The sequence below is a fragment of the Hyla sarda genome, chromosome 9 (genome assembly GCF_029499605.1).
Source record: "Hyla sarda isolate aHylSar1 chromosome 9, aHylSar1.hap1, whole genome shotgun sequence".
In the NCBI taxonomy this organism is placed as follows: domain Eukaryota; kingdom Metazoa; phylum Chordata; class Amphibia; order Anura; family Hylidae; genus Hyla; species Hyla sarda.
The window spans coordinates 25,456,974-25,483,427 of NC_079197.1; the positions used below are offsets into that span (position 1 = coordinate 25,456,974).

At 42.1% G+C, this 26,454-nt stretch overlaps 1 protein-coding gene across 1 annotated transcript in view; it reads left to right on the forward strand.

The window, feature by feature from the left end:
* PNCK (pregnancy up-regulated nonubiquitous CaM kinase) overlaps positions 1 to 26,454 on the forward strand; it is a 95,738-nt gene that overhangs the window by 25,892 nt on the left and 43,392 nt on the right. The window contains exon 3 of the mRNA XM_056540263.1: positions 22,387 to 22,518. Within this exon, the coding sequence (XP_056396238.1) occupies positions 22,387 to 22,518 (132 nt within the window). The remainder of the gene's footprint in view (positions 1 to 22,386; positions 22,519 to 26,454) is intronic.

Genomic DNA, 26,454 nt, shown 5'->3' on the forward strand with positions numbered 1-26,454 from the left:
TAGCTATGAAGGGTAGGTGGCGTTCTTCACAGCCCCATACAGGGAAACCCGTTGGGTTTGGGGGCCCATAACAGAACCTATTGTAGAAAAACATTCTCTATGCTTGTCAAACCAAGAGTGGGGTACACATATGTGGTGTCCCGATACCGTATTACATACCGTACCTAGTGTAGAGGTCCCCAAAGTCAGAGTAACTACGCTCAGGTAGGGTTCCTCAGGTGGGACAGCCCCTAGTCGCCTCTCCTTAAGTCTAATTCTATAATGTTAATACATGTATATATTTAATAAATAATGCATATCTAATAAAATGTAAAGTACTTACCTTGTTTAGCGTCGCAGGACCTTTGGTCATGTGACCATGTTAATATCCTCTATGGTATGTTGGAGGACCTTTGGAGGTCCTTGGCTCACGTGTTTCCCACAAGTCCTTGTAATGGTGATTGACACAAGTATTGGACCAATTAGCTCTAGTCCAGCCCCTGCCCATATAAGGGAGCTGTAGCCAATTATCGCTCTCTTGGGTTGCTGCTCTCGTGGATGCCGGACTTCAGGACGGATCTGCGCACTTTCAAAGACACGCTAGGCCTGAAAACCTGCCGGCCTCAGCTGAACTAAAACCGTGAGTTCTAAACTACCCCCGCTTAAGCTAGCGTGACTACTGGACCGCAGCTAAATCCCCTAAATCCAGTGGAACAGCGCCTAATACTTAAAGACTCTAAATTGCTAAAGTCCCAACCTTTGTCAATCTCCAAAGAAAGCAGTTATATGCATAGAGACTGTTCAGTTTATGAAGTTTGCAGAAAACCTTCAGTAAAAGTTATACCTGTTTCAGAAAACTCTCCGGTTGTGGACTTTCCATTATTATCTACCTCCCTATCGCTCTTGGGAAGGGTGGCGGTAGGACAAGCATTACTGAGGAGCCCTCACCCTGGCGTCACGAATAGCAAGGGTTAACAAGCACCCTTTAATCACCGCACAGCTACACTCCCCATACCCTACATCCCCCAGGCTATCACACATAAATATGACTGGCTTTAGACTGATCAATGCAATACACAGTGGGGGTTATTTACTAACGTGATCCCGACTGATTCTTGGGTTTTGTGCCCAAATTTGTTTTGGTTTTTTTGGGTCGCAAATTTATGCAACACAATTTGCAACCAAAAAAAACAAAACCCTCTGTTTTAAGAAGAAATAAGTAAAAAGGGGTGTGGCCACGTGAGAAAGGGGGGCGGTCCCAACAAAAGGGGTGTGGCCCCGACAGTTTTGAAAAATCCCATTATATTTAATAAGATTTCCACATAAAATGTGGTGGATTTGAACTGAGAAAAATCCCGACAGATCAGAACAGTTGTAAAAAAAAAAAAAAGCAAAACGTAGAGAAAAGTGCTAAATGTAGGGAAACCTTAGTAAATACCTTGGAAAAATATCTGTTGGGAATCAAACCCACAAAGAAAACTACACAACACTCTCAGTAAATAACCCCAGTATGTTCTATTGGGAAGCATAGTAATTTAATGGTTAGCACTGTTACCTTGCAGCGCTGGGGTCCTGGGTTCAAATTCCTCCAAGGACAATAGGGGGGGGTATTTATAATTTTTACCTGTTGTCAGTTTCTTTTTATCCGTTCTTTTTTTACTTTGGTTTTTACGGACGTGCACAAAGTTTATCATTTGGTGCATGTCCTTTAGTAACTTTGGCGCATACCATATTCTTCCTTTGGTATGTGTGTTTTCCATGTCATAATATTGTTGGCGATGATTTGCGCCAAACAAGTGCCTTATTGCACGATAAATGACTGACCACTGCAAAAATCATACACAGGACTGTAAAAATCCTAGCAAGTTTACAAAATGACAGTGGAGAGAATGTGCCAAAATAATGCGACAAACATACGCAATACAAGACACATAAATCCTTTGGTAAATACCCCCCTATATCTGCAAAGAGTTTGTATGTTCTCTCCATGTTTGCATGGGTTTCCTCCAGGTACGCCGGTTTCCTCCCAAACTTCAAAACATACTGATAGATTGTGAAATCCAATGGGGACAGGGGCCAATTCGAGTGTACAGCGCTGAGGAATCTGTGTGCGCTATATAAATAAACATAGAAATATAGAATGTGTCGGCAGATAAGAACCCATCTTGTCTGCCCAATAAGCTGAATCCTATCAATAGTCCCTGGCCCTATCTTATATGAAGGATAGACTTATACCTATCCCTATCTTATATGAAGGATAACCTTATACCTATCTCTATCTTATATGAAGGATAGCCTTATACCTATCTCTATCTTATATGAAGGATAGCCTTATGCCTATCTCTATCTTATATGAAGGATAGACTTATACCTATCTCTATCTTATATGAAGGATAGCCTTATGCCTATCTCTATCTTATATGAAGAATAGCCTTATACCTATCTCTATCTTATATACAGGATAGCCTTATATCTATCTCTATCTTATATGAAGGATAGTCTTATACCTATCTATATCTTATATGAAGGATAGCCTTATACCTATCTCTATCTTATATGAAGGATAGCCTTATATCTATCTCTATCTTATATGAAGGATAGTCTTATACCTATCTCTATCTTATATGAAGGATAGTCTTAAACCTATCTCTATCTTATATGAGGAATAGCCTTATACCTATCTCTATCTTATATGAAGGATAGCCTTATACCTATCTCTATATTATATGAAGAATAGCCTTATGCCTATCTCTATCTTATATGAAGGATAGCCTTATACCTATCTCTATCTTATATGAAGGATAGCCTTATACCTATCTCTATCTTATATGAAGGATAGCCTTATACCTATCTCTATCTTATATGAAGGATAGCCTTATACCTATCTCTATCTTATATGAAGGATAGCCTTATACCTATCCCTATCTTATATGAAGGATAGCCTTATACCTATCTCTATCTTATATGAAGGATAGTCTTATCCCTATCCCTATCTTATATGAAGGATAGCCTTATACCTATCTCTATCTTATATGAAGGATAGCCTTATGCCTATCCCTATCTTATATGAAGAATAGCCTTATGCCTATCTCTATCTTATATGAATGATAGCCTTATGCCTATCCCTATCTTATATGAAGGATAACCTTATACCTATCTCTATCTTATATGAAGGATAGCCTTATGCCTATCTCTATCTTATATGAAGGATAGCCTTATACCTATCTCTATCTTATATGAAGGATAGCCTTATGCCTATCTCTATCTTATATGAAGGATAGGCTTATGCCTATCTCTATCTTATATGAAGGATAGCCTTATGCCTATCCCTATCTTATATGAAGGACAGCCTTATACCTATCGCTATCTTATATGAAGGATAGCCTTATACCTATCTCTATCTTATATGAAGGATAGCCATATGCCTATCTCTATCTTATATAAAGAATAGCCTTATGCCTATCTCTATCTTATATGAAGGATAGCCTTATACCTATCTCTATCTTATATGAAGGATAGCCATATGCCTATCTCTATCTTATATGAAGAATAGCCTTATGCCTATCCCTATCTTATATGAAGGATAGCCTTATACCTATCTCTATCTTATATGAAGGATAGCCTAATACCTATCTCTATCTTATATGAAGGATAGCCTAATACCTATCTCTATCTTATATGAAGGATAGCCTTATGCCTATCCCTATCTTATATGAAGTATAGCCTTATGCCTATCCCATGCATGTTTAAACTCCTCACTGTATTTGCAGTAACCACTTCTGCAGGAAGGCTATTCCATGCATCCACTACTCTCTCCGTAAAGTAATACTTCCTGATATTACTGCAGAAACCTTTCCCCTCTAATTTAAAACTATGTCCTCTTGTGGTAGTTTTTCTTCTTTTAAACATGCTCTCCTCCTTTACTGTGTTGATTCCCTTTATGTATTTAACATTTCTATCATATCCCCTCTGTCTCTTCTTCTTCTTTACATGTTAAGGTCCTTTAATCTTTCCTGGTAAGTTTTATCCTGCAATCCATGTACTAGTTTAGTATCTTCTCTGAACTCTCTCCAGAGTATCTATATCCTTTTGGAGATACGGTCTCCAGTACTGTGCACAATACTCCAAGAGAGGTCTCACCAGTGTTCTGTACCAAACTGCTTATACCTCTTCCTATACATCCAAGCATTCTGCTAGCGTTTCCTGCTGCTCTATTACATTGTCTTCCTACCTTTAAGTCTTCTGAAATAATTACTCCTAAATCCCTCTCCTCCGATACTGAGGTCAGGACTGTGTCAAATATTCTATATTCTGCCCGAGGGTTTTTACGCCCCAGGTGCATTATCTTGCACTTATCCACATTAAATGTCAGTGTCCAGATTTCTGACCATTCTTCTAGTTTGCCTAAATCCTTTCCATTTGGCGGATCCCTCCAGGAACATCAACCCTGTTACATATTTTAGTGTCATCAGCAAAAAGACCAATACCGAACCACTGATAACAGGTCCCCACTGATAACAAGACCTTGCTCTGAATATTCTCCATTAACTACACCCCTCTGTTGTCTGTCACTGGACATGGAGTCCAAGCTTAATGACTGCAGTTTATTGATAATTAATCTATGTGGGACAGTGTCAAAAGTCTTACTAACATCTAGATATGCAATATCTACTGCCCCTCCGCCATCTATTATGTCAGTCACCCAATCAAAAAAATCAGATAAGATTTGTTTGACATGATCTCCTTGAAGTAAACCTATGTTGTTTTTCATCTTGCAATACATGGGATTTTAGATGTTCCACAATCCTATCCACTATTGATGTCAGACTTACTGGCCTATAGTTGCTTGATTCCTCCCTACTACCTTTCTTGTGAATGGACACGACATTCGCTAATTTCCATTCTTCCGAGACGACTCCTGTTACCAGTGATTGGTTAAATAAATCTGTTAATGGTTTTCCTAGCTCACCACTAAGCTCTTTTAATAATTTTGGGTGTATCCCATCAGGCTCCTGTGACTTATTTGTCTTCACTTTAGACAGCAAACGTAGAACCTCTTCCTCTGTAAAGACACATGCATTAAATGATTAATTAGTCTTCCTCCCTAATTGAGGTCCTTTTCCTTCTTTTTCATCTGTAAAAACTGAACAGAAGTATTCATTAAGACAGTCTTCTAGCCCTTTATTCTCTTCTACATACCTTCCTTCCTTTGTTTTTAATTTAGTTATTCCTTGTTTTAATTTCCTTTTTTCATTTATATATCTGAAGAATGTCTTATCCCCTTTTTTCACAGACTGAGCTAGTTTTTCTTCTGCCTACGCTTTAGAAGTTCTTATAACCCAAATACCCAAACTGACTCTATGTTGGCCTCACTAACTTGTTTTAGGTTAGATTTGATGCTATCTTTCACATACAGGGCCACTCCTCCTCCTTTCTTGCCTTCTCTGTCTCTTCTGTATAAAGAGTACTCTGGTATGGTTTTGTCCCAGTAATTACTTTCATTAAACCATGTCTCAGTAACAGCCACTAAATCTACATTCTCAGATGCCATTATTGACCCAAGTTCATTGATTTTATTTCCTAAACAGCGAGCATTTGTAGACAAGACTCTGAGCATGTCATTTCTTAACCCCTGTGCTACTGACATGCTCTGGCATTGTTTCGATGGGCATTTGGACTCATGGATTTTCACTCTTTTGCCCCCCCCCTCCTAGTTTAAATACTCCTATGCAAATTCTTGGAATTGTTCAGTGAGTTCATTCGTCCCTTTGAGAGAAAGATGCAAACCATCTTTTCTTTACAGTTACTTTCTATTCCAAGTAGAGCTATCATGAGCCAAATCCTTGCTCTTGACACCATTTACTAAGCCATAAGCTGAACTCCTTAATGCGCCTCTGCCTATCATTCTGAACGTTATGCACAGGCAGAACTTCAGAAAATAAAACAGTGGATGCAAAATCCTGTACATCATTACCAAGTGTCATAAAAGATTCCTTCACCTCTGAAACTTCATTGCAAGCCAGATCATGTGTCCATAGATGGACAGCATCCAAACCTCTGACAGCATCCAAACCTCCAAAGAGTGGAACATAAAATAAATGCATAACAATTCCTGCATTGAACCAAGTCTGCCATTTTAAAGAGGAGAACATTTACATCAAACAAATCTTACCATTTTTAGATTGTATCCACCTCCAGCCTACCTCTTGTATATCTTCTGCAATATCTCTCCAATGCACTTAGAAATAGCAGCACTTTGAGTATGCAACTAATGAATTAGGCCAGCTAATGAGTCTGTGCCTATATATATATACACACTCCCTCACAAGCTCCTCTCCCAACAACAAATGTAACACCTTAATGAGCTATGCTCATTAAGAATAATTATTATTGATACTTCTTATGGGGCCAACATTGTACCCAAATAATGTGGTCTGAATGAGTAATCGAACCATACACTGCCCAAATAACATCGACATTTGGTGTTTAAAAGGTGCTGCTTGGCAGGGGCCCAGTTGGCACTGATGATCAGTAAACTTAGTGGATCTAGAACATTAGCCTTTAATAGGTGTGGGCACCAAGTATGGGATCCAGGATCCGGCTAACTTTGACTGCCCGGTCCAATAACACCAGAGGCTTTCAGGAAGTGATACTAGCCATCAATAAAGGATCAACTTTTTTGTCCCAAGTCCAAATACACCTATTGCTGTCTCCAGTCCTATACTCCCTCGGGTGATGGATTCTTCTACTCAAGCGCTTATGTACTAAAGTGGGCACCCCTATGGCTCAAGGGAACTAAAGTCATACCACCTTCTCGCCTACGAAGGATGAAGATAGAAACAACATTTTCCCCCACATGATGGCTGCACACTCATTGTGCGATGTCAGAAACAGCGGAACAGTCAGGGAACATGTTGCTTGGTTTCTGGCCAAACATGGAATTTCCGAGTGACTGCTGTGTGTAAAATGAGGATGTGCATCGAGCCTTCTGCTTCAATGAAAAAGGTCCTATCATCAAGGATTTTCTCATCCAGAAGAAGGTGTTGATAATACAAACGAGCTCTGTTTTTCTTGTGGTACCTAAAAATAACTAGTTCACACAACAGCTTATACAAATGAGATTTAATGGGGAGCTTCACCAAACTCACAAAAATGCCATTAAATAGTCATAAAAGATAAGGAAACTCAACTGAGCTCCTTGCCAAGTCTTCATGCCCCTTCTCTGCCTGACAGTTCATCCAAAAGCTTAAAGGGGTACTCCGGTGGAAAACTTTTTTTTTTTTTTTTAAATCGACTGGTGCCAGAAAGTTAAACAGATTTGTAAATTACTTCTTCTGTTAAAAAATCTTAATCCTTACAGTACTTATTATCTGCTGAATACTACAGAGGAAATTATTTTCTTTTTGGAACACAGAGCTCACTGATGAATCACAACCACAGTGCTCTCTGCTGACATCTCTGTCCATTTTAGGAATTGTCCAGAGCAGCATATGTTTGCTATGGATATTTTCTTCTACTCTGGACAGTTCTTAAAATGGACAGAGATGTCAGCAGAGAGCACTGTGCTCGTGATGTCAGCAGAGAGCACTGTGTTCCAAAAAGAAAATAATTTCCTCTGTTGTATTCAGTAGCTAATAAGTACTGGAAGGATTAAGATTTTTTAGTAGAAGTATTTTACAAATCTGTTTAAATTTCTGGCACCATTTGATTTAAAAAATAAAAATAAAAAAAATTTCCACCGGAGTACTCCTTTAACACCTAAGACAGACTTGTTGCTAGGGACATGTGACCTGACAACCTAGTTACATTGACTATGACTATGTGAGATAGCAGGAAATCATTGGAAAACCAGATGGTTTTACAGATTGTCAAAGTGGCTCCTGAATAGTGGTCGGAACAGCAGAATTTTCTTCACAATATCAGCGTGCTTGGTGTAACAGGCATAATACTTGCTATGGGCTCCAGCATTAAAAGGGGGTCCACGTCTATGATAACAAAGGGCAGTAGGTGTTCACTGTGGATAATGGAGAATGGCAGAGGAGTTGAGAATATAATACAAGGAGGAGAGACAGTGGATTGGGGAAGGTAAAGAGACCAAGACAGAAGGAACTCATTTGGCAATGGTGGCCATGGAACCCTCAATAATTTGTTAAAGGGGTACTCTGCCGAAAAACATCTTATCCCCTATCCTTTGGAGATGTCTGATAATGGGGGTCCCGCCGCTGGGGACCCCTGCCATCTCCGGTGCAGCACGCTAGTCATCCATGCACGGAGCAGACTTGGCCACGCCCTTTCCATTCATGTCTATGGGAGGAGGCGGGATGGCTACTTTGTATAGACATGAATGGAGGGGGCGTGGCATCACAAACACGGAGGCTCCAAGCTGCCGTGTTCCGGACTCCGCTGCCGCCGGTCCAGAGATCGCGGGGGTCCCCAGTGGCAGGAGCCCCCCAATCAGACATCTGATTCCCCTATGCTTTGGATAGGGGATAAGATGTTTTTTTGTGGAGTACCCCTTTAAACTCTAGGAACTTGAAAAATATTACAAAAACACTTCTGCTGACCATCACCCTGGATCATGCTGCTGTGCAGGGACTTGGTTGTGGAGGCATGTGTATCAAAGGAGATGGGAAGTGCTTGTTTTTTTTTTATATATAACTGTTTATATATTTTGTAAATAATTTTACAATATTTTTTATGCCACCACTTTGGTTGAATAAATATTAAAAAAAGGACACATTTCCCAGCAGGGTTGTTTTCATTGCTGCTGCTTAGGACAGACACATATGGTGGATGTTGTATTGAGGCATCTATCCAACAGTACTATCTTTGGGGCTCACAAATGGAGACACACGGAGCAGAGCAGAGCCACCTTTTCGGACCCTGCTCTTCCCAGCTGCCTCTTCTCTCTTCAGATGTCTACCTCTTTCACCTGACACTCTGGAAGTTCACCAGGGGTCATGGTGTGGTGGCCCGGTACAGAAGTTGTGCCCCTGTACCCTTGCTGTCCTGTCAGGCAGCCTCCCTACAGTGCCCCCTGTACCTGTTCCCCTTATATATTCACTTGTATATATGTCATCCAGTGTATTATACCTGTAAAGTGTTATGTCTTTAAGAACAGTTGTCATGTGATTACCCATTATCATGTGATTGTAACCCAGTGAGGTATCAGTGACCATGTGACCTATGGGACCCCTCCTAGTCTCCCCCATATAAGCCCTGGGAGGAGCTAGCTCGCTTTCTTATGCTCTGAGGGGGAGATTTATCAAAACATGTGCAAAGGAAAAGTTGCCCAGTTGCCCATAGCAACCAATCAGATTGCTTCTTCTATTTTACCGACCTTGTTAAAAATGAAAGAAGCGATCTGATTGGTTGCTATCGGCAACTGGGCAACTTTTCTTCTGGACAGGTTTTGATAAATCTCCCCCTAAGTGTATCTGAAGTCCAGAGGAGGCATCAAGTCAACCACAAGTCTACAAGTCCACTCCCCCCAGGTCCCAGTCAAAGCCTGGTAAGCTACAAACGGGGTACAGTCAGTCTCAGTTAAGTCATCCAAAGTCAACCTGTCTTCAGTCAGCGTGGCCTGCATCAAAATTGTCCCAGTCCTCTACAAGTCCCACCTAAGATCTCTGAAGTCACTGGTCACCTCCGTGGGCCTGGCTAAGCTGTATAGACTGTTCCACCTGTCTAACTCAGTAAAGCTACCGTTGTTCCGTAACATGGCGTCAGAGTCATTATTGTCCCCATGCCTATCCCAGGATCCAGCGGGATACCTTTGGGTGGTATTGAGGATAAACGACGCCCTGGCGTCACGAACACAAGGGGTTAATGCCATCTGCCCCTAGGGTAATTCCATCTGCCCGGCATCACACCCTCTACCACACATGTCACCGTCATATGTACTTTCCTTGCTGGCCCGCAGTTGTATGTCTTTCTGTCTTTTAGTGGTTAGCACTCTCTCACCCACACAGGTCTTGAACACTACGGAAGGAACTTTGGCCTTTCACCTTTCACCTGCAGCTCTGAACACCACAGTCCCCTCTCAATTTTGTCTAGGTGGCTTTTTGATGACATCTTAGCACTTGGTCACAAGGCAATCCTTCCTCTATGGACTCTTGTCTTTTTTTTTTCAACCTTGACAACTACATTACTACACATATGATTACAATTAAAATGTACCTACAATTTTAACTTTTTGGAATTTTTTTTATTTTTATTTTTTTTTACTGAAATTCTATCACTATCTATTTTTTTTTTTTTAGCAAGACAACAAATACCTGTCTAAATCTTCCTAGCTCGAGCTCAGATGTTTTTTCTGTTTCGCCCGCTGTCTTAATTATCTGTTCAGCCCACGATGTGTCATGGGAGGCGAGGCGGGCCAGTCATCCATGCTTAGCTACTGTACAAGACATTTACTGTATGATGAGGCTGCTGTGATCACGGAAATCAGCAGGACTCTGAGTGGCGAGCGTCGCAGCTTTTCTTCCTCCAGCTGATTAATCCAATATCTTCTCCTCCTCTGCTTTATTTGCCTGCCATCGTGTCAGCGTGGTTGGGTGCCGTCGTCATTGCCCTCTTCCTCCCACGCAGTGCCATCGTCCGTGGGAGATGATGCCAGTCTTCTTCTGCTAACGAGGAGGACTGCTAGTTAGTGAGCCGGGGATATGTTGTGCATGGGCTCGGGAGCATAGCACAGTGAGTGGGTGGATGTCCCTTCAGAAGAGCACAAAGTCACACGCAAGAAGCGAAGAAACAGTGTGAGACAATTACTGGGGAACGGCATTGAATGGGGAACTAATATCCAGCGGCTGAATTCATTTTATTTGTTATCTTATACGGGGATTTGAGCACAATGTTGCTGAAGATATTTTGTAAAGCTTTGAAGAATGTTTAGAAGAGTTTTGTTAAGTGGCAAATACTTTTTATTAACAGTTTTGGATTAAAGGGGTATTCCAGGCAAAACCTTTATATATATATATATATATATATATATATATATATATATATATATATATATATCATTGAGCAGTTAGACAGAAAACTTCAGAAGCTAATAACTATTGGAAGGATTAAGATTTTTTAATAGAAGTAATTTACAAATCTGTTTAACTTTCTGGAGCCATTTGATATATATATATATATATATATATATATATATATATATATATATATATATCAACTGGCTCCGGAAAGTTAAACAGATTTGTAAATTACTTCTATTAAAAAATCTTAATCCTTCCAATAGTTATTAGCTTCTGAAGTTTTCTGCCTAACTGCTCAATGATGATGACTCACGTCCCGGGAGCTGTGCATGATGGGAGAATATCACCATAGGAACTGCACAGCTCCTGGGACGTGAGTCATCAGAAAGCAGTTAGACAGAAAACAGCAACTCAACTTCAGAAGCTAATAACTATTGGAAGGATTAAGATTTTTTTAATAGAAGTCATTTACAAATCTGTTTAACTTTCCGGAGCCAGTTGAGATATATATATATATATATATATATATATAAAAAGTTTTGGCCTGAAATACCCCTTTAATGGCTTCTTTATGCCACAAGGTTTTATCTCCAAATAAACCATCCAGGTATACAGTGGTCCTTCAAGTTACAACATTAATCGGTTCCAGGACGACCATTGTATGTTGAAACCATTGTAGGTTGAGACCAGAACTCTATGGAAACCTGGTAATTGGTTCTGAAGCCACCAAAATGTCATCCAAAAATAGGAAAAAGTGAGGATTAAAGAAAAATAAGTAGATAATTAATATAGATAAAGCAAATCCTTACATATAAAAGTAATAAAGATCTGCTGGGAGCTGTAAATCACTGTCTAGGTCAGTGTTTCCCAACCAGGGTGAATCCAGCTGTTGCAAAACTACATCTCCCAGCATGCCCGGACAGCCAACGGCTGTCCGGGCATGCTGGGAGTTGTAGTTTTGCAACAGCTGGAGGCACCCTGGTTAGGAAACAATGGTTTATGTAGAGGACAGGAACTTCTTCAGGGTCCTATACAGTACACACAGTGTCCCAAATGGAGCCGCCCATACTTGGTGTCCAAAGGAGCAGCTAACCCTGGTAAAGGTAAGGAGAAGTACAAAACTTGTAGTTCCTTCCTGTACTGTAGGGGGCGCTACCAGACACCAGTCAGTGTATGTACATCAGTAATAGAGGTGATTTACCAGTAAAATGCCCATTCTGATTGGTCAGTTCCTCCAGTTGTGACGCGTTTCACAGATCTGGACTGTCCGTAGCATTGTATGTTGAGTCTGGTTTCAAGTTACGACGGTCCAGAAAAGACCATTGTATGTTAAAACTATTGTATGTTGAGGCCATTGTAAGTTGAGGGATCACTGTATATTAAATTTCAGAGTACAAGATTGTGACCTGACCTAGATGACTTCTTTGCACTCATGCCACTGCACAATTTTATTTTCACTATGACTATGAAAACTAGGACTGGGCTTGCAGAGTAGGCATTGAGGTAGGGGGTGCAATTTTGGATTTTAAAAAATTGAGCTCCATTAAGCTTTGAGGACAATACACAGTGCCCCCTCAGTGTACAATATTGGTTACTGGGTGACCATTGTATGTTGAGACCATAACTCTATGGAAACCTGGTAATTGGTTCTAAAGTCCCAAAATATCATCCAAAAATAGAAAAAAGTGATGAATAAAGAAAAATAAGTAGAAACCTAATACAAATAAAGCAAATCCTTCCATATAAAAGTAAGAAAGATCTGCTGGGAGCTGTAATCACTGTCTATGTAGAGGACAGGAGCTTCTTCAGGGTCCTGTACAGTACACAGTGTCCTAAAAAAGTAACATGGAGCCGCCCTCACCTGGTGTCTAAAGGAGCAGCTAACCCTGGTACAGGTAATAAGTAATACAGAACATGTAGTAACTTCCTGTACTATAAGGGGCGCTACCAGACACCAGTCAGTGCATGCACTTCAGTAATACAGGTGTTTTACCAGTGAATGTCCATTCTGATTGGTCGAATCTTTCAGCCATTGGCATGTTTTGCAGATCTGGACTGTGCGTAACATTGTGTGTTCAGTATGGTTTCAAGTTCATGTTGAGGCCATTGTAAGTTGAGAGACCACTGTTATGAGAAAATCAAAGTACTCCCTGTGTTAAATTCTACGGTTCAATTTAGGACATACGGTACCTAGTCCTTAGAGGGTCTTAAAATTAGGTAACTACAATGTAAGATCAACAACATTACACAACATGAAAAAATTAAGTTCACCTCTCAAATCATTAGATTGTAAGACCACATTTAGCAGCAATAATTTGAAGTTTTCTGTAGGACCTCATCAGTCTCTCACCTTGTTCTAGAAGAATTTTGGCCCACTCTTCCTTACAACATTGCTTCAGTTCATTCAGGTTTGTGGGCGTTGGTTTCTAAACAGTTCTCTTAAAGGGGTACTTCGCCCCTAGACATCTTATCCCCTATCCAAAGGCACCCCAGACATTCAGTGCACGGAGTGAACTTTGCTCTGTGCCGGATGACTGGCGATGCGGGGCGGAGGCTCGTGACGTCACGGTCATGCCCCTTCAATGCAAGTCTATGGGAGGTGGCGCATCCGTGACGTCACAAGCCTCCGGCGCTGCACCCGATGCTCTAAACGATCACCAGGTGCAGCAGGGAGATCGCTTGGGACCCCCGCGATCAGACATCTTATCCCCTATACTTTGGATCTGGACTTTGCAACATCTTTATTCTTTCGCACACCTTCATTCTGTTGTAGATTTGTTATTTTGTGCTTGCGATCATTGTCCTGTTGCATGACCCAGTTTCGGCCAAACATTAGCTGTTGGATAGATGGCCTTACATTTGACTCTAGAATACTTTGGTATACAGAGTAGTCTATAGTTGACTCAATGACTGAAATCACCTCGTCATCACCTCCAATCCCATGCTTGATATGCTAAAATGTAGCACTATAAATTATGGCTAAATATCATTACTTGGGTCTTGTCTGTCCAAAGGACATTGTTTCAGAAGTCTTGTGGTTTGTTCAGATGCAACTTTTACAACTTTAGCCGTGCTGCCATGTTCTTTTTAAAAAGTCAAGGCTTTTTTTCTGGCATTACTTCCAAATAAGCTATACTTGTCCAGTCTTTTTCTAAATGGACTGTCATGTACTTGAACATTTAACATGTTAAAGGGGTACTCCGCCCCTAGACATCTTAACCCCTATCCAAAGGATAGGGGATAAGATGTCAGATCGCCGGGGTCCCGCTGCTGGGGACCCCCTGGATCTACCATGCAGCACCCACCTGTAACGGCTTCCGGAACCGCTGGAGGTCCTCAGGCTGAGTCCATCTCGACCACCGGGACGAAAGATCGTGACATCACGACTCCGCCCCCTTATGATGTCACATCCCGCCCCTCAATGCAAGTCTATGGGAGGGGGCGTGAAATCTGTCACGCCCCCTCCCATAGACTTGCATTGAGGGGCGGGGTGCGACGTCACACAGGGGCAGAGTTGTGACGTCCCGATCTTCCGTCCCGGTGGTCGAGATGGACTCAGCCTGAGGACCTCCAGCGGTTCCGGAAGCCGTTACAGGTGGGTGCTGCACGGTAGATCCAGGGGGTCCCCAGCAGCGGGACCCTGGCGATCTGACATCTTATCCCCTATCCTTTGGATAGGGGTTAAGATGTCTAGGGGCGGAGTACCCCTTTAAGGTCTGAAAAGCCTAAGATGTAGTTCTTAGTTGTTTGCAATTTCTTTCTTTGAGCATTCCATGGCCTGACCTTGGGAGGAATTTGCTAGGATGTCTTCTGGGAAGATTGTCATCTGTCATGAATGTTCTGCACTTCACTGTAGAATGATGGACTTTAAATTGTTTGAAAATGGCTTTATGACTCTTCCCATAATAGTGGGCAGCAACAATTGTTCCTCTAAGAGCATTGATCCTCCTTGGCATGGTGTTAAAACAAACCTGAATGCTACAGACCAGCAAACTGTCAAAACCTCTGCTTTTATAGAGGTGGTAATGTGAGTTAGAACTAGCACTTGGCTATTACTTTTCCTCTTAATTTCCATGAAAGAGATAAGTGTTTATTTAACTTTTTGCTTCTGCATTTTGTATTTTATTTTATTTTTTTTTATAAATAATGACACAGTGTAATTTGTCATATGTTGTTGTCCATCTGAGGTTGTATTTACCTAATTTAAAGACCTTCTAAGGACCAGTTTATTTATTATGCCATGTGTGGGAAATGAGCTCCGTAGAGCAATCCAAATAGCTGTCAGAGACAGGGACACAGAAGTGAAGTTTAAACAGAGCTTCTCCTGTTTTTAATTTTTAGCAGACAAAAATACAGCCTTCACACTCAGGCACAAAAAAAAAAACTAAATTCCTGCTTGTCCAAGCGCTAACTATACAATAATTTTATCGAACCAATACAGGTGGCTTACTACCAGTCACTCAACAAAACAATCATCAAATGAGTTACTCACACACCTCAAAAAGCTGTCTTCAGCACCTGTGCTGATTTTGGCCACAATAGAAACCTGGACTGGCCAGCAAGGGAATGAAAGACCACACTAAAAACCTGCCCTTCATGCCATAGAAAGCCAGGCCCAAAACCAGACATTTACCAAAGTGCACTTCCTGAAATTTGTTACAGGTTCACAGACACCTAGCAACCCCCAATTTCCATTCCTGTCACTTTCTCACACCTGACATGTAAAACTCTTCTTATAACTGTTGAGGAATGCAAATAGAGGGCATTCATGAAACCCCAAGTACGGGCACCCAGAAAGCATGTTATGAAGAGTTGTTACTATGAGTCAATGGCAGCATCTTCTTTAGATATGAAGCATAGGATTTTTGGTTCCAAGTTTACAATCATTGGTTACTCAGATTAGGCAGGAGACAGGAAGGGTCTTAAAACCTTCAATGGTCTGTAGTATGGAATGATTGTGTTCTATATAGTCTTATGAACTTTCCTTGCTTTACCCGTTAGTTTAAGCTGAGAGTTTACTTTCCTCTGCTGTACTTTGTAGGGATGCACCGAAAATTATCGGCCGAAAATGGTCCTTTTGGCCTTTTCAACTAAGGGGATTTCCTCCCGATAATTTTGGTGGGCGTGACCTAAAATAGGGGCGTGGCTTTCAACTTATACCCTCCCCGGTGTGAGGTGCAGAACACCCCCCTCTTCCCGACGCAGTGCAGTCCAGACCCTCTGTTACGGACCCACTGTCACTCCTCCCAGCAGTGCGGAGCACTGAGAGGAGGTGACTTAACCCTTACACGGCTGATCGCCATGTGTATACGGTGCAGCTGTTCGGAGGGCATATGAAGCGAGCTCAGGAACTGAGCTGATCGTGGCGTTGATCGTGGCGTGTAAAATGCCGAAAACAATCTGCGGTAGCTCAGTGGAGCTGATCAAGACACCCGCGGGGTCCCGATCAGCTGAGAGGACAGGCGGAGGTTCCCTACCTTCGTCCATCCTGTGTGATCGGCGCTCCAATAATGCAGGCTTTGGCAGTCTGTGGTAATGGAGAGCCAATAACACTGATCAGTGCTGTACTATAGGCTCCTATAGCATAGCATTGATCAGTGTCCGGAAGTAAAAGACTTACATCTGTGTGCCTCCAGCTTTCAGAAAACTACAACTGGAGGCACACTGCAACAAGTGGAGGCACTCTGTCGAAAACACTGCCCTATGGGGACAAAAAATGTGAAAATAAATTTGTACAAAATAAAGGCAATAAATGTAAAAAAAAAAAAAAAAAAAGCCCCTTCCCCTAACTAAAAGATTAAATCACCCCCCCCCCCCTTTTTCAAATAAAATAAAGTTAACAAAAAATAAACATATTTGGTAATGCCGTGTGCATAAAAGTCCGAAATATTAAAATATAATGTTAATGAAACTGCACGGTCAATGGCGTAAATGTAAAAAAATACCAACGGGCAGAATTGATAATTTTTGTTCACTTAATGTAGCAGAAAAAAAGGTAATCCAAAAGTCCCCATCAAAATAAAAATAGTACCGATAAAAAAGTACAGATCACAAAAAAATACGGCGCAAAAAATTTGCCCCTATACAACCCTATAGCCCCTAAAGGTGTGTACCCCTATAGTGTGTCCTGGAGTCAATGTAAGTGGCAGTGCTGTGGCTCCAAGCCTGGCCAGTACCTTCTATAGCCACCCCGTATGTGTTCCGGTGTCACCTTCAAGTACGGTACATCAGTAACTAAAAAATTCTGATAATGCAATTTTTCAAAAACTATATTGAAAAAAGTGGGTGGGGCAATGCATTTTCGGTTTCGGTTTTTGGCCAAGCACAGCCAAAATTTTCAGTTTCGGCCCCAAATTTCCCTTTCGGTACATCATTAGTTATTTGTTAAATGGGATCTGTCAGAATCAAAGACTTTTTGTATGTTATAAATCTTGGCAATACATTAATTAATCTTTCTAATATACTTCATAAATAATTTTTATCTCCTTAATATAAAAATCAGGGCTTATAATTAGAGATGAGCGAACTTACAGTAAATTCGATTCGTCACGAACTTCTCGGCTCGGCAGTTGATGATTTATCCTGCATAAATGAGTTCAGCTTTCAGGTGCTCCCGTGGGCTGGAAAAGGTGGATACAGTCCTAGGAGACTCTTTCCTAGGACTGTATCTACCTTTTCCAGCCCACCGGAGCACCTGAAAGCTGAACTAATTTATGCAGGAAAAGTCATCAACTGCCGAGCCGAGAAGTTCGTGACCAATCGAATTTACTGTAAGTTTGCTAATCTCTACTTATAATGGAGACCACTAGGGGTCCCCATACCATCCAGAACATAATCCTGTCCAGCTGCAGCATCAACTTTGTCCCAACTGAAGCACAGGCAGGGACAAAGTCCAGGAGATGATGGCACTCATCTGTGCTTAATCCTGTTCTGTCTATCAGACTGAAAACAGAGAGGGAGGTCATAGAGCAACCTGCAATGATTGGATAAAAAAAAACAGTACTGCACAGCAGACTCAGGGAGGAAGCAAACGTATTGTGAGTGAGGGCAGGCTCAGTGCTTGTCTTTACACGCCTCTTCCTGAGCAGTGGATGTCAAAGTGAGTGAGCAGCAGAGCAGTGTTCATAGTCATAGTGAAAATGGAGCCAAATACAGAGGCTAGACACATAAAAAAGACATGTAAAGAATCTGCATGACCGAGTGGGTAACATATATAAGCATTATTTTTTTCTGTGATATGATAGGTACGTTTTAAATATATGTGCAGGGGACAGACTAGTTGTGTTGTCTGTGACTTTTCATCATACAGGTGATAAAATGCCAGTTCCGGCTGGAAAGGCGTAGTGTGATTATCTGTCTACTTCTGTGGTGCTGATGAATAGAAGTGGGGGCAGGAGACTGTCCTGCTGTCTCACAGGAACCATTATACTCATAGCTCATCTATGGGTGATAATCACGGCACATAACTTTTAGACTGGGAAAATTGCCACCAAAGATGGATGAAATGTGTTCTGAAATTGCATCCGTTCATCCATCAGATCTCTCATTGAAATTATTAGAGTTCTAGTCATCCACCTCTCTTTAGATGGATCTAGATAAAATCATTCATTCCCATTTATTTATTTATTTATTAGGTAAAACATAGAAATGGAGTATCAACCTTAGGATTTCTCCTTTGGACCAGGATTTCTAGATTTTTTAGGATTCTTTACTATAAAGCTGTTAATAGATTATCTAATTTGAAGAGGCCTAGCTCCATGTTAGACCATATTTAAGGACTTACACCATTGGTAAAACATTGGTAGGACCAGGTCAAAGATGTCATAAGTGGCCACAGGTGAATGTCACAGGTGCCTTCCAAATTAGAAGTTACATATGACCCCCACCACCACCGCCATCGTATACTTTCTTCTTGCACTAGACTATTTTTTTTTTAATCCTTGCTATGTGGGGTTATAAAATCCTCTCCCTCCTCTTCTCTCCCCTGTCCGGGTAATTAGATGCTATTTTACATGTTAATCTGAAGAAGGGGTATGCTAACCCCGAAACGCGTTGTTGTATACTAATAAAGCTTGAATTTATATCCACCTCCATGACTTGGTTGTGAGATCTCCTTGGATCCCCGAGCGCCTGGCTAAAGGTCATTTTTTCAACTTCCAAGTTCACTAACAGGATCTCCCTTTGGATCCATCCTGAAGACCTGCGGACTTGCACGGATTCCTCTACTATTACCTCAGACTGAGGTTATATGCGTATATAATATACGCTCCAGGTGAGCGGCCATTCATCAGACCCCCTACTTGTCCCCACTTTATGTGGGTTTTTGATTCAATATTTAGGGTAATGAACAAGGCGCCTCCTTGGGCCTTCTCTTTTTTCTGGTGACCAAGGGACTGGTGACCAATAAGGCCCCGGAGCCTGGCGGCTTTTTGGGAGGCTTCTACAAACTCCTCAAGGGGGAACAACACTGTTGAGTCTTTACACTGCCTACCTGCAGGGGAGCCCTATCCCTGCTTCTATGAATACAGCTTATATTAAGCTTTTACCTAAACCTGGGAAGGAGTTGCTCACACCTGATGGCTACCATCCTATTTCTTTGATCAATGTTGATCTTAAGCTACTGTCTAAAATTTTAGCTGACCGCCTGGCGAGGTTTCTCCCTACGTTGATCTCTCCTTTGCATGTGTGCTTTGCTAAGGGACGCTCGGTGGGGGTGAATATCCGCAGGGTGATAACAGTCCTGGATGAAATACAGCTGAGACCATCCTTACATCCCAGTCCTGCAATTCTGTCCATCGGTGCCGAGAAGGCATTTGACAATGTCAAATGGTCCTGGCTGTGGATGGTGCTTCACACAATGGGGTTTTCTGGCCATTTTGTTAACTACCTGTATGCACTCTACATTTCCCCTATGGCTATGATATCTACCCCAGGTTTCCTTGCCTTGCCCTTCTCTACCCCAAAAGGGCACTCACCAGGGCTGCCCCTTATCGCCTCTAAGTTTTTAACTTAGCCATTGAACCCCTGTCAAGAGTCTTGTCTACTGCCCGGGTCTTTAAATGTGTATCGGTGGGCAGGAACTCTATTACGCATGCTCTGGTTGCGGATGAACTTTTGATTTTCCTTGCTAACCCGATTCGAGATCTTGGAGCGGTTTTCAATCTCTTGTCTGACTTTGGCCTAGAGTCAGGGTATAAGGTGAACGTCACAAAAAGTGTACTTTTAGACTTATCACCACGGGCAGGAAGGCTTGTAGAGTCTCATTTACCCTCACCAATCTCCCTCACTAGAACATCCATGAAATATTTAGGGATAGGGGTGGGTAGAACGGCCTCTTCCCTTTACTCCTTGAATTTTCCACCTTTGAAGGTGGTTGTCAAACTGAAAAGTTGGATCTCTCTCCCTCTTCCTCTATTGGCTCGCAGTCACCTGATAAAAATGATACCGGTATTGTAGAAACACGCTGATCTTGCTCTCCTTACTACTGCGTTCACCAGGTTCCTTTGGGCCAACAGAAGACCCAGTATTGCCCAAACTTATGTTGCCCAAAGGAAAAGGTGGCCTCAATTTTGCAGATGTGAGACATTACAATCTTGCCTGCCTATTTTGCCATTGCATTGACTGAGTGAGAGGAGGGGAAGAATACTCCAATATGGCTTTAGAATCTGACCTGATAAGCCCCTGGTCACTATCGGCTCTGCCGACACACTAAATTTGGTGAGGTCCCCCTACAGTTACGGGGTTCTTGCATAGTCCGTGACATGTTAGCGGCTTGGAAAATAGGCCGGGCATCCTTACAACTTCCATTCTCAATCAGTAAACACGTGCCCCTGAGTTATCCTTGGAAGAGAGAATGGTATGTTCCGAGCCTGGAGAGAGGCTGGCATATCTTCGGTCCATCACCTAGTTTGTCGGACAGAGCCACGTTATCTTACTTTTGAGGAAGTGTTTGTAGCTTACTCTTTAGGCCCGAAGCATTATCTTCTCTATTGTCAGGTTATGGCTTTCCTGAGATCCCGCCTTAGTGATCTTTCAAAAAAAAACATTCAACCACATCCTTTGACTGTTTTATCTCCTCTGACTCTGGACTTCATTCATTGTCCCGGCTCTTCAGATTCCTGCATAGACAGGGTGTTTCGGCTCTGCATTCTTCCTTATTTACTTACATGGAAGGGAAACAGGGGAGGGAGGATTTGACCATTCCGGTACTTGAGGGTTGGACCAAGGTTTGCAAAGCCGTTGTAAATGAACAACGGAGGGATACCCAATTTTGGATAATGCATCATGCTATTTATGGTTCATCCAGAATGCATAGAGGCATGACTGAACTGTGGGGCTCACAGAACGGACCGGCTCCATGGTCTGGTGATGTGCCCCTTGTCTACCAGGTTTTGGTCTGTCCTCTTTGCGCTCTTGGAAGCTCGACTGTGTGTCTCCTTACCTATAGACCCACTGCTTATCATACTCCATGTGGCTCCTGAAGGGGTTGCTCCATTTGATCATCCTGGTGGCTAAGCGGAGCTTATTGACACATTGGTTAATACCCAACATGCCGACAGTCTCGGAGGTTTTGCTCCATGTGAAAAAGTATTTATTTATGGATGTGACAGATCTCAGTCGGACCAAAGAAAAAACAGCGAAATCTTTCTTTAAGAAATGGAAGGTCTTTATAGTGACTTTCTTGACAGACAACGAAATCCTGTGGGTTATGAGACCCTTCCAGGATACTACCTGGTACTTGATAAGAGCGGTGGCAGGATCTTTAGGTAGACTACGGGTCACATAGTGAATATGGCCAACAAGATGTCTGAGGCTCCTAGGCTGCGCTTATACCTCTGTTCTGTAACTCCTTCTGCTCTAGCTTGTTATCACTGTTTTTACCCTGTGTATGTTGTTTGGGGGGGGGGGGGGGGGGAGAGGAGTTGGGTATGTCCCGGTATACAGGCTTGTTTTGTGATTTATATGAAAAACACAAATTTGTTTTAAAAAAAATGGGCAGGGACATATATTTTCTATCATCCATTTAGTAACTAATTTGGTGGGCAACTGTGTGCCTTTGTGGGTGAAAGAAACCATACATGGGTCCTCATGGGATGTTATTGGGCCCAATTATGCCATGTTAAATGAGGTTGGTTCAACTAATTTGTCTGGAACCCTGGCTGTAGTACCACCTGTACTACGCAGATGGCATCCTAAACCTCCAGGAATTGATTTGGTCCAACTGTGACCATGCCATCGAAATTGGTGATAGACCCAATACCCTTGGTCATCAGTAGTTATGATGTGCGGCACAGTGAATGGCAAAATTTATCACAAAAGAATAATAATCTATAAAAAAAATACAACTTTTTGTCTAAATGTTTTGTAGCACTGATGAACACCGAGATGAATACAACAACTCTAATCTTCTATCTCTTTTCTATAGGGGGGCATTCTCCGAGGTTGTTTTGGCTCAAGAAAAGGACACCGAGCGATTGGTGGCCTTGAAATGTATCCCAAAGAAGGCTCTCCGTGGGAAAGAAGCTGTGGTGGAAAATGAGATTGCAGTTCTCAAAAAGTAAGCAGATCACTCGAGATATGGAGTTCATGAGGGTTGGAAAAAATGGTTTGCTTTTTACTAAAACTGTGTCAGCCTGTGAGGTCTGCAGGTGTCAGCTTTTAAAGAATAGGCCCTAATGTGTATGTACTAATGTGTTTCTAACTGATTTTGTATGGGTTGTGCGTCAAAATTGTGGTGCACACTGTCTGCGCCGGAATTTGCAGAAAAAATGTACCGTATATACTCGAGTATAAGCCGAGTTTTTCAGCACAATTTTTCGTGCTGAAAACACCCCCCTCGGCTTATACTCGAGTGAACTCTCCGCCTGTCAATCCCTTCACAGTGGTCTTCAACCTGCGGACCTCCAGATGTTGCAAAACTACAACTCCCAGCATGCCCGGACAGCCATCGGCTGTCCGGGCATGCTGGGAGTTGTAGTTTTGAAACATCTGGAGGTCCACAGGTTGAAGACCACTGCGGCCTTCGTCATCCAGACCCCCTCCTTTAGTTTTCTACTCACCTCCCCTTGGTGGGAAGGAAGGGTGAGCTGGTCCGGGCCATCTATGCTGCAGTGACCGTCCGGTGGGGAGGGTTAGTCATTCCGGGCTGTCCATCTTCACCGGGAGGCCCTCTTCTCCACTCCGGGCCCGGCCCCGGACTAGTGACGTTGCCTTGACGACGACGCACAGGGACGTTAATGCGCAGGGACGAACGTCCCTGTGCGTCGTCCTCAAGGCAACGTCACTAGTCCGGGGCCTGGCCCGGAGCGGAGAAGAGGGCCTCCCGGTGAAGATGGACAGCCCGGAGAAGAGGGCCTCCCGGTGAAGATGGACAGCCCGGAACGACTAACCCTCCCCACCGGACGGTCCCTGCAGTATAGATGGCCCGTACCAGCTCACACTTCCTTCCCACCGAGGGGAGGTGAGTAGAAAACTAAAGGGGTATGCAGGTTGAAGCCCACTGGATTGACAGGCGGTGATGATGAAGGGGGGGGGGATGATGACAGGCGGTAATGATGAAGGGGGGGATGATGACAGGCGGTGATGATGAAGGGGGGGATGATGACAGGGTAATGATGAAGGGGGGGGGATGATGAAGGGGGGATGATGACAGGGTGATGATGACGGGGATGTTAATGACGGGAGTCTAGATTATGACATGGGGGGGATGATGTATTTCCCACCCTAGGCTTATAGTCGAGTCAATAACTTTTCCTGGGTTTTTGGGGTGACATTAGGGGCCTCGGCTTATATTCGGGTCGGCTTATACTCGAGTATATACGGTAAGTAAAACCCAACCTCTATACCACAATCTCAATAAATCGTGAAAAATGGGCGTGGTTATTGGGAAAGGGGGCATGGCTACATGAAATCTTCAAATCACAATCTATTTACTAAATAATTCACCTAAATAAGTGTACGAAAGCTATAAACTATTCTCATCACCTAGGTAGGGGTGAGAAAACAAGCCTTGATGTGGAGAAGCCTATCTAGATAGGTCTGGCATTTTGGCTGGATAAATAAGTGCAAAAAATAAAAAGATATATCTTTTTTTATATTATTAAGAAAATGTTATAATTTTAAAATGTAATAATTATATTAATGCAGAAATTATCTCTCCTCTTTATTATTTTTTTTCCCCATTCAATTTTTTTGGGGATCTTTTAGTTATATTGTATAGTTTTTAAAGTGAAATTGTATTGTATTGTATTGTAAAATAGAAGCTAGTATTGTATTATGCTGCTTTGTTTAGTTTTTTTTCATATTTTTTTTAAAGGATTATTCTGGTATATTAAAATGTATATCCCCTATCTTAGGGATAGGGATAAGTATCAGATCACAGGGGTCCGACCGCTGGGACCCCCGCGTTCTCTTAAACAGGGTTCCGGCAGTCTGCAGAAAGGGGGCATATTCGACCACTGCATGAATTGGCGGCTGTCATGCCCCATCAATACATCTCTAGATGAGAGCCGGAGCTTTGTATTTGGCAATCTCCGGCTCTGCTTTAGCGCTGCATTGAGGGGGCGTGTTGGCCAACGTTTTGCAGCTATTTGGATGGAGAGCAGGGGCCCTGCACAGTGAAACGCGGGGGTCCCAATAGTCGGAAACCCTGCAATCTGAAACTTATCCTCTATCCTTAGGTTTTTATATCCCAGAGTACTCCTTCCAATTATTAAAGGGGTACTCCGGAGGAAAACTTTTTTTTTTTTTTAAATCAACTGGTGCCAGAAAGTTAAACAGATTTGTAAATTACTTCTATTAAAAAATCTTAATCTTTCCAGTACTTATTAGCTACTGAAACTACAGAGGAAATTCTTTTCTTTTTGTAACACAGTGCTCTCTGCTGACATCTCTGTCCATTTTAAGAACTGTCCAGAGTAGGAGAAAATCCCCATAGCAAACATATGCTGCTCTGGACAGTTCCTAAAATGGACAGAGGTGTCAGCAGAGAGCAAAAAGTTGCTATGGGCAACTGCACCACTCTTCCTCTGCACAGGTTTTGATAAATCTCCCTCATAAACCTACAGAATAAAGATAATGGGGGAGATTTATCAAAACCTGTGCAAAGGAAAAGTTGCCCAGTTGCCCATAGCAACCAATCAGATCGCTTCTTTCATTTTGCAGAGGCCTTGTTAAAAATGAAAGCAGCTGCCTGATTGGTTGCTATGGGCAACTGGGCAACTTTTCCTCTGGGCAGGTTTTGATAAATCTCCCCCAATGTCACTGTATAACCAAAAACTATACTGCGTGGAACAGTGTTTTTCAACCAGGGTGCCTCCAGCTGTTACAAAACTACAACTCCCAGCATGGTTAAAAAAAACACTGGTGTAGAAACTGAAGCCTCTTAAATTTGAAAAATGACATCTTTTATTTATTTATTTATTTAATTTTTTTCGATTTTGCCCCACAAATAATAAAAAAAAATTTCACTGCACAATTTGTGGTTAAAACGAGTGATGTCATTACAATTGGTGACACATTATGGTATATGGCGAGGAGAAAATAGAGAAAAATTAAATAAAAAAAAACCTATGTTAAAGAAGGGGTTAAAGGGGTATTCCAGGCAAAAACTTTTTTTTTTTTATATATCAACTGGCTCCGGAAAGTTAAACAGATTTGTAAATGACTTCTATTAAAAAATCGTAATCCTTCCAATAGTTATTAGCTTCTGAAGTTGAGTTGCTGTTTTCTGTCTAACTGCTCTCTGATGACTCACGTCCCGGGAGCTGTGCAGCACCTATGGGGATATTTTCCCATCATGCACAGCTCCCGGGACGTGACATCATCATTGAACAGTTAGACAGAAAACTTCAGAAGCTAATAGCTATTGGAAGGATTAAGATTTATTAATAGAAGTCATTTACAAATCTGTTTAACTTTCAGGAGCCAGTTGATATATAAAACAAAGTTTTTGCCTGGAATACCCCTTTAAATAAAAAATAAATAATAAAATAAAAAACCTATGTTAAAGAAGGGGTTAAAGAAAGTGTTGTAGTAATCCATTCTTGAAGTATCTTTCCAAGGTCCCTGGTACTAATACGGGCCTAGATAGATATATATATATATTTTTTTTTTTTATTGGTGTGAGGTATACGCTGCTGTGTGTCTTTTTATAATCTATAATAAATCAGATGGCCAGGAAGACATGATGTGAAAGCTAATATAAAGCATTGTTATGGCTTCTTCTCTCCTAGATTAGGCACTCCGGCTCCCTGGGCTTGTCTTTTGCATGCGGGTAGATATAGTATAGAGCAGTGTTTCCCAACCAGGGTGCCTCCAGCTGTTGCAAAACTACAACTCCCAGCATGCCCGGACAGCCTTCGGCTGTCCGGGCATGCTGGGAGTTGTAGTTTTGCAACAGCTGGAGGCACCCTGGTTGGGAAACAGTGGTATAGAGCTGTACTGCGGGTATACAGACAATGTACAATGCTTGTAAATCTCCTCACGTTTTCCT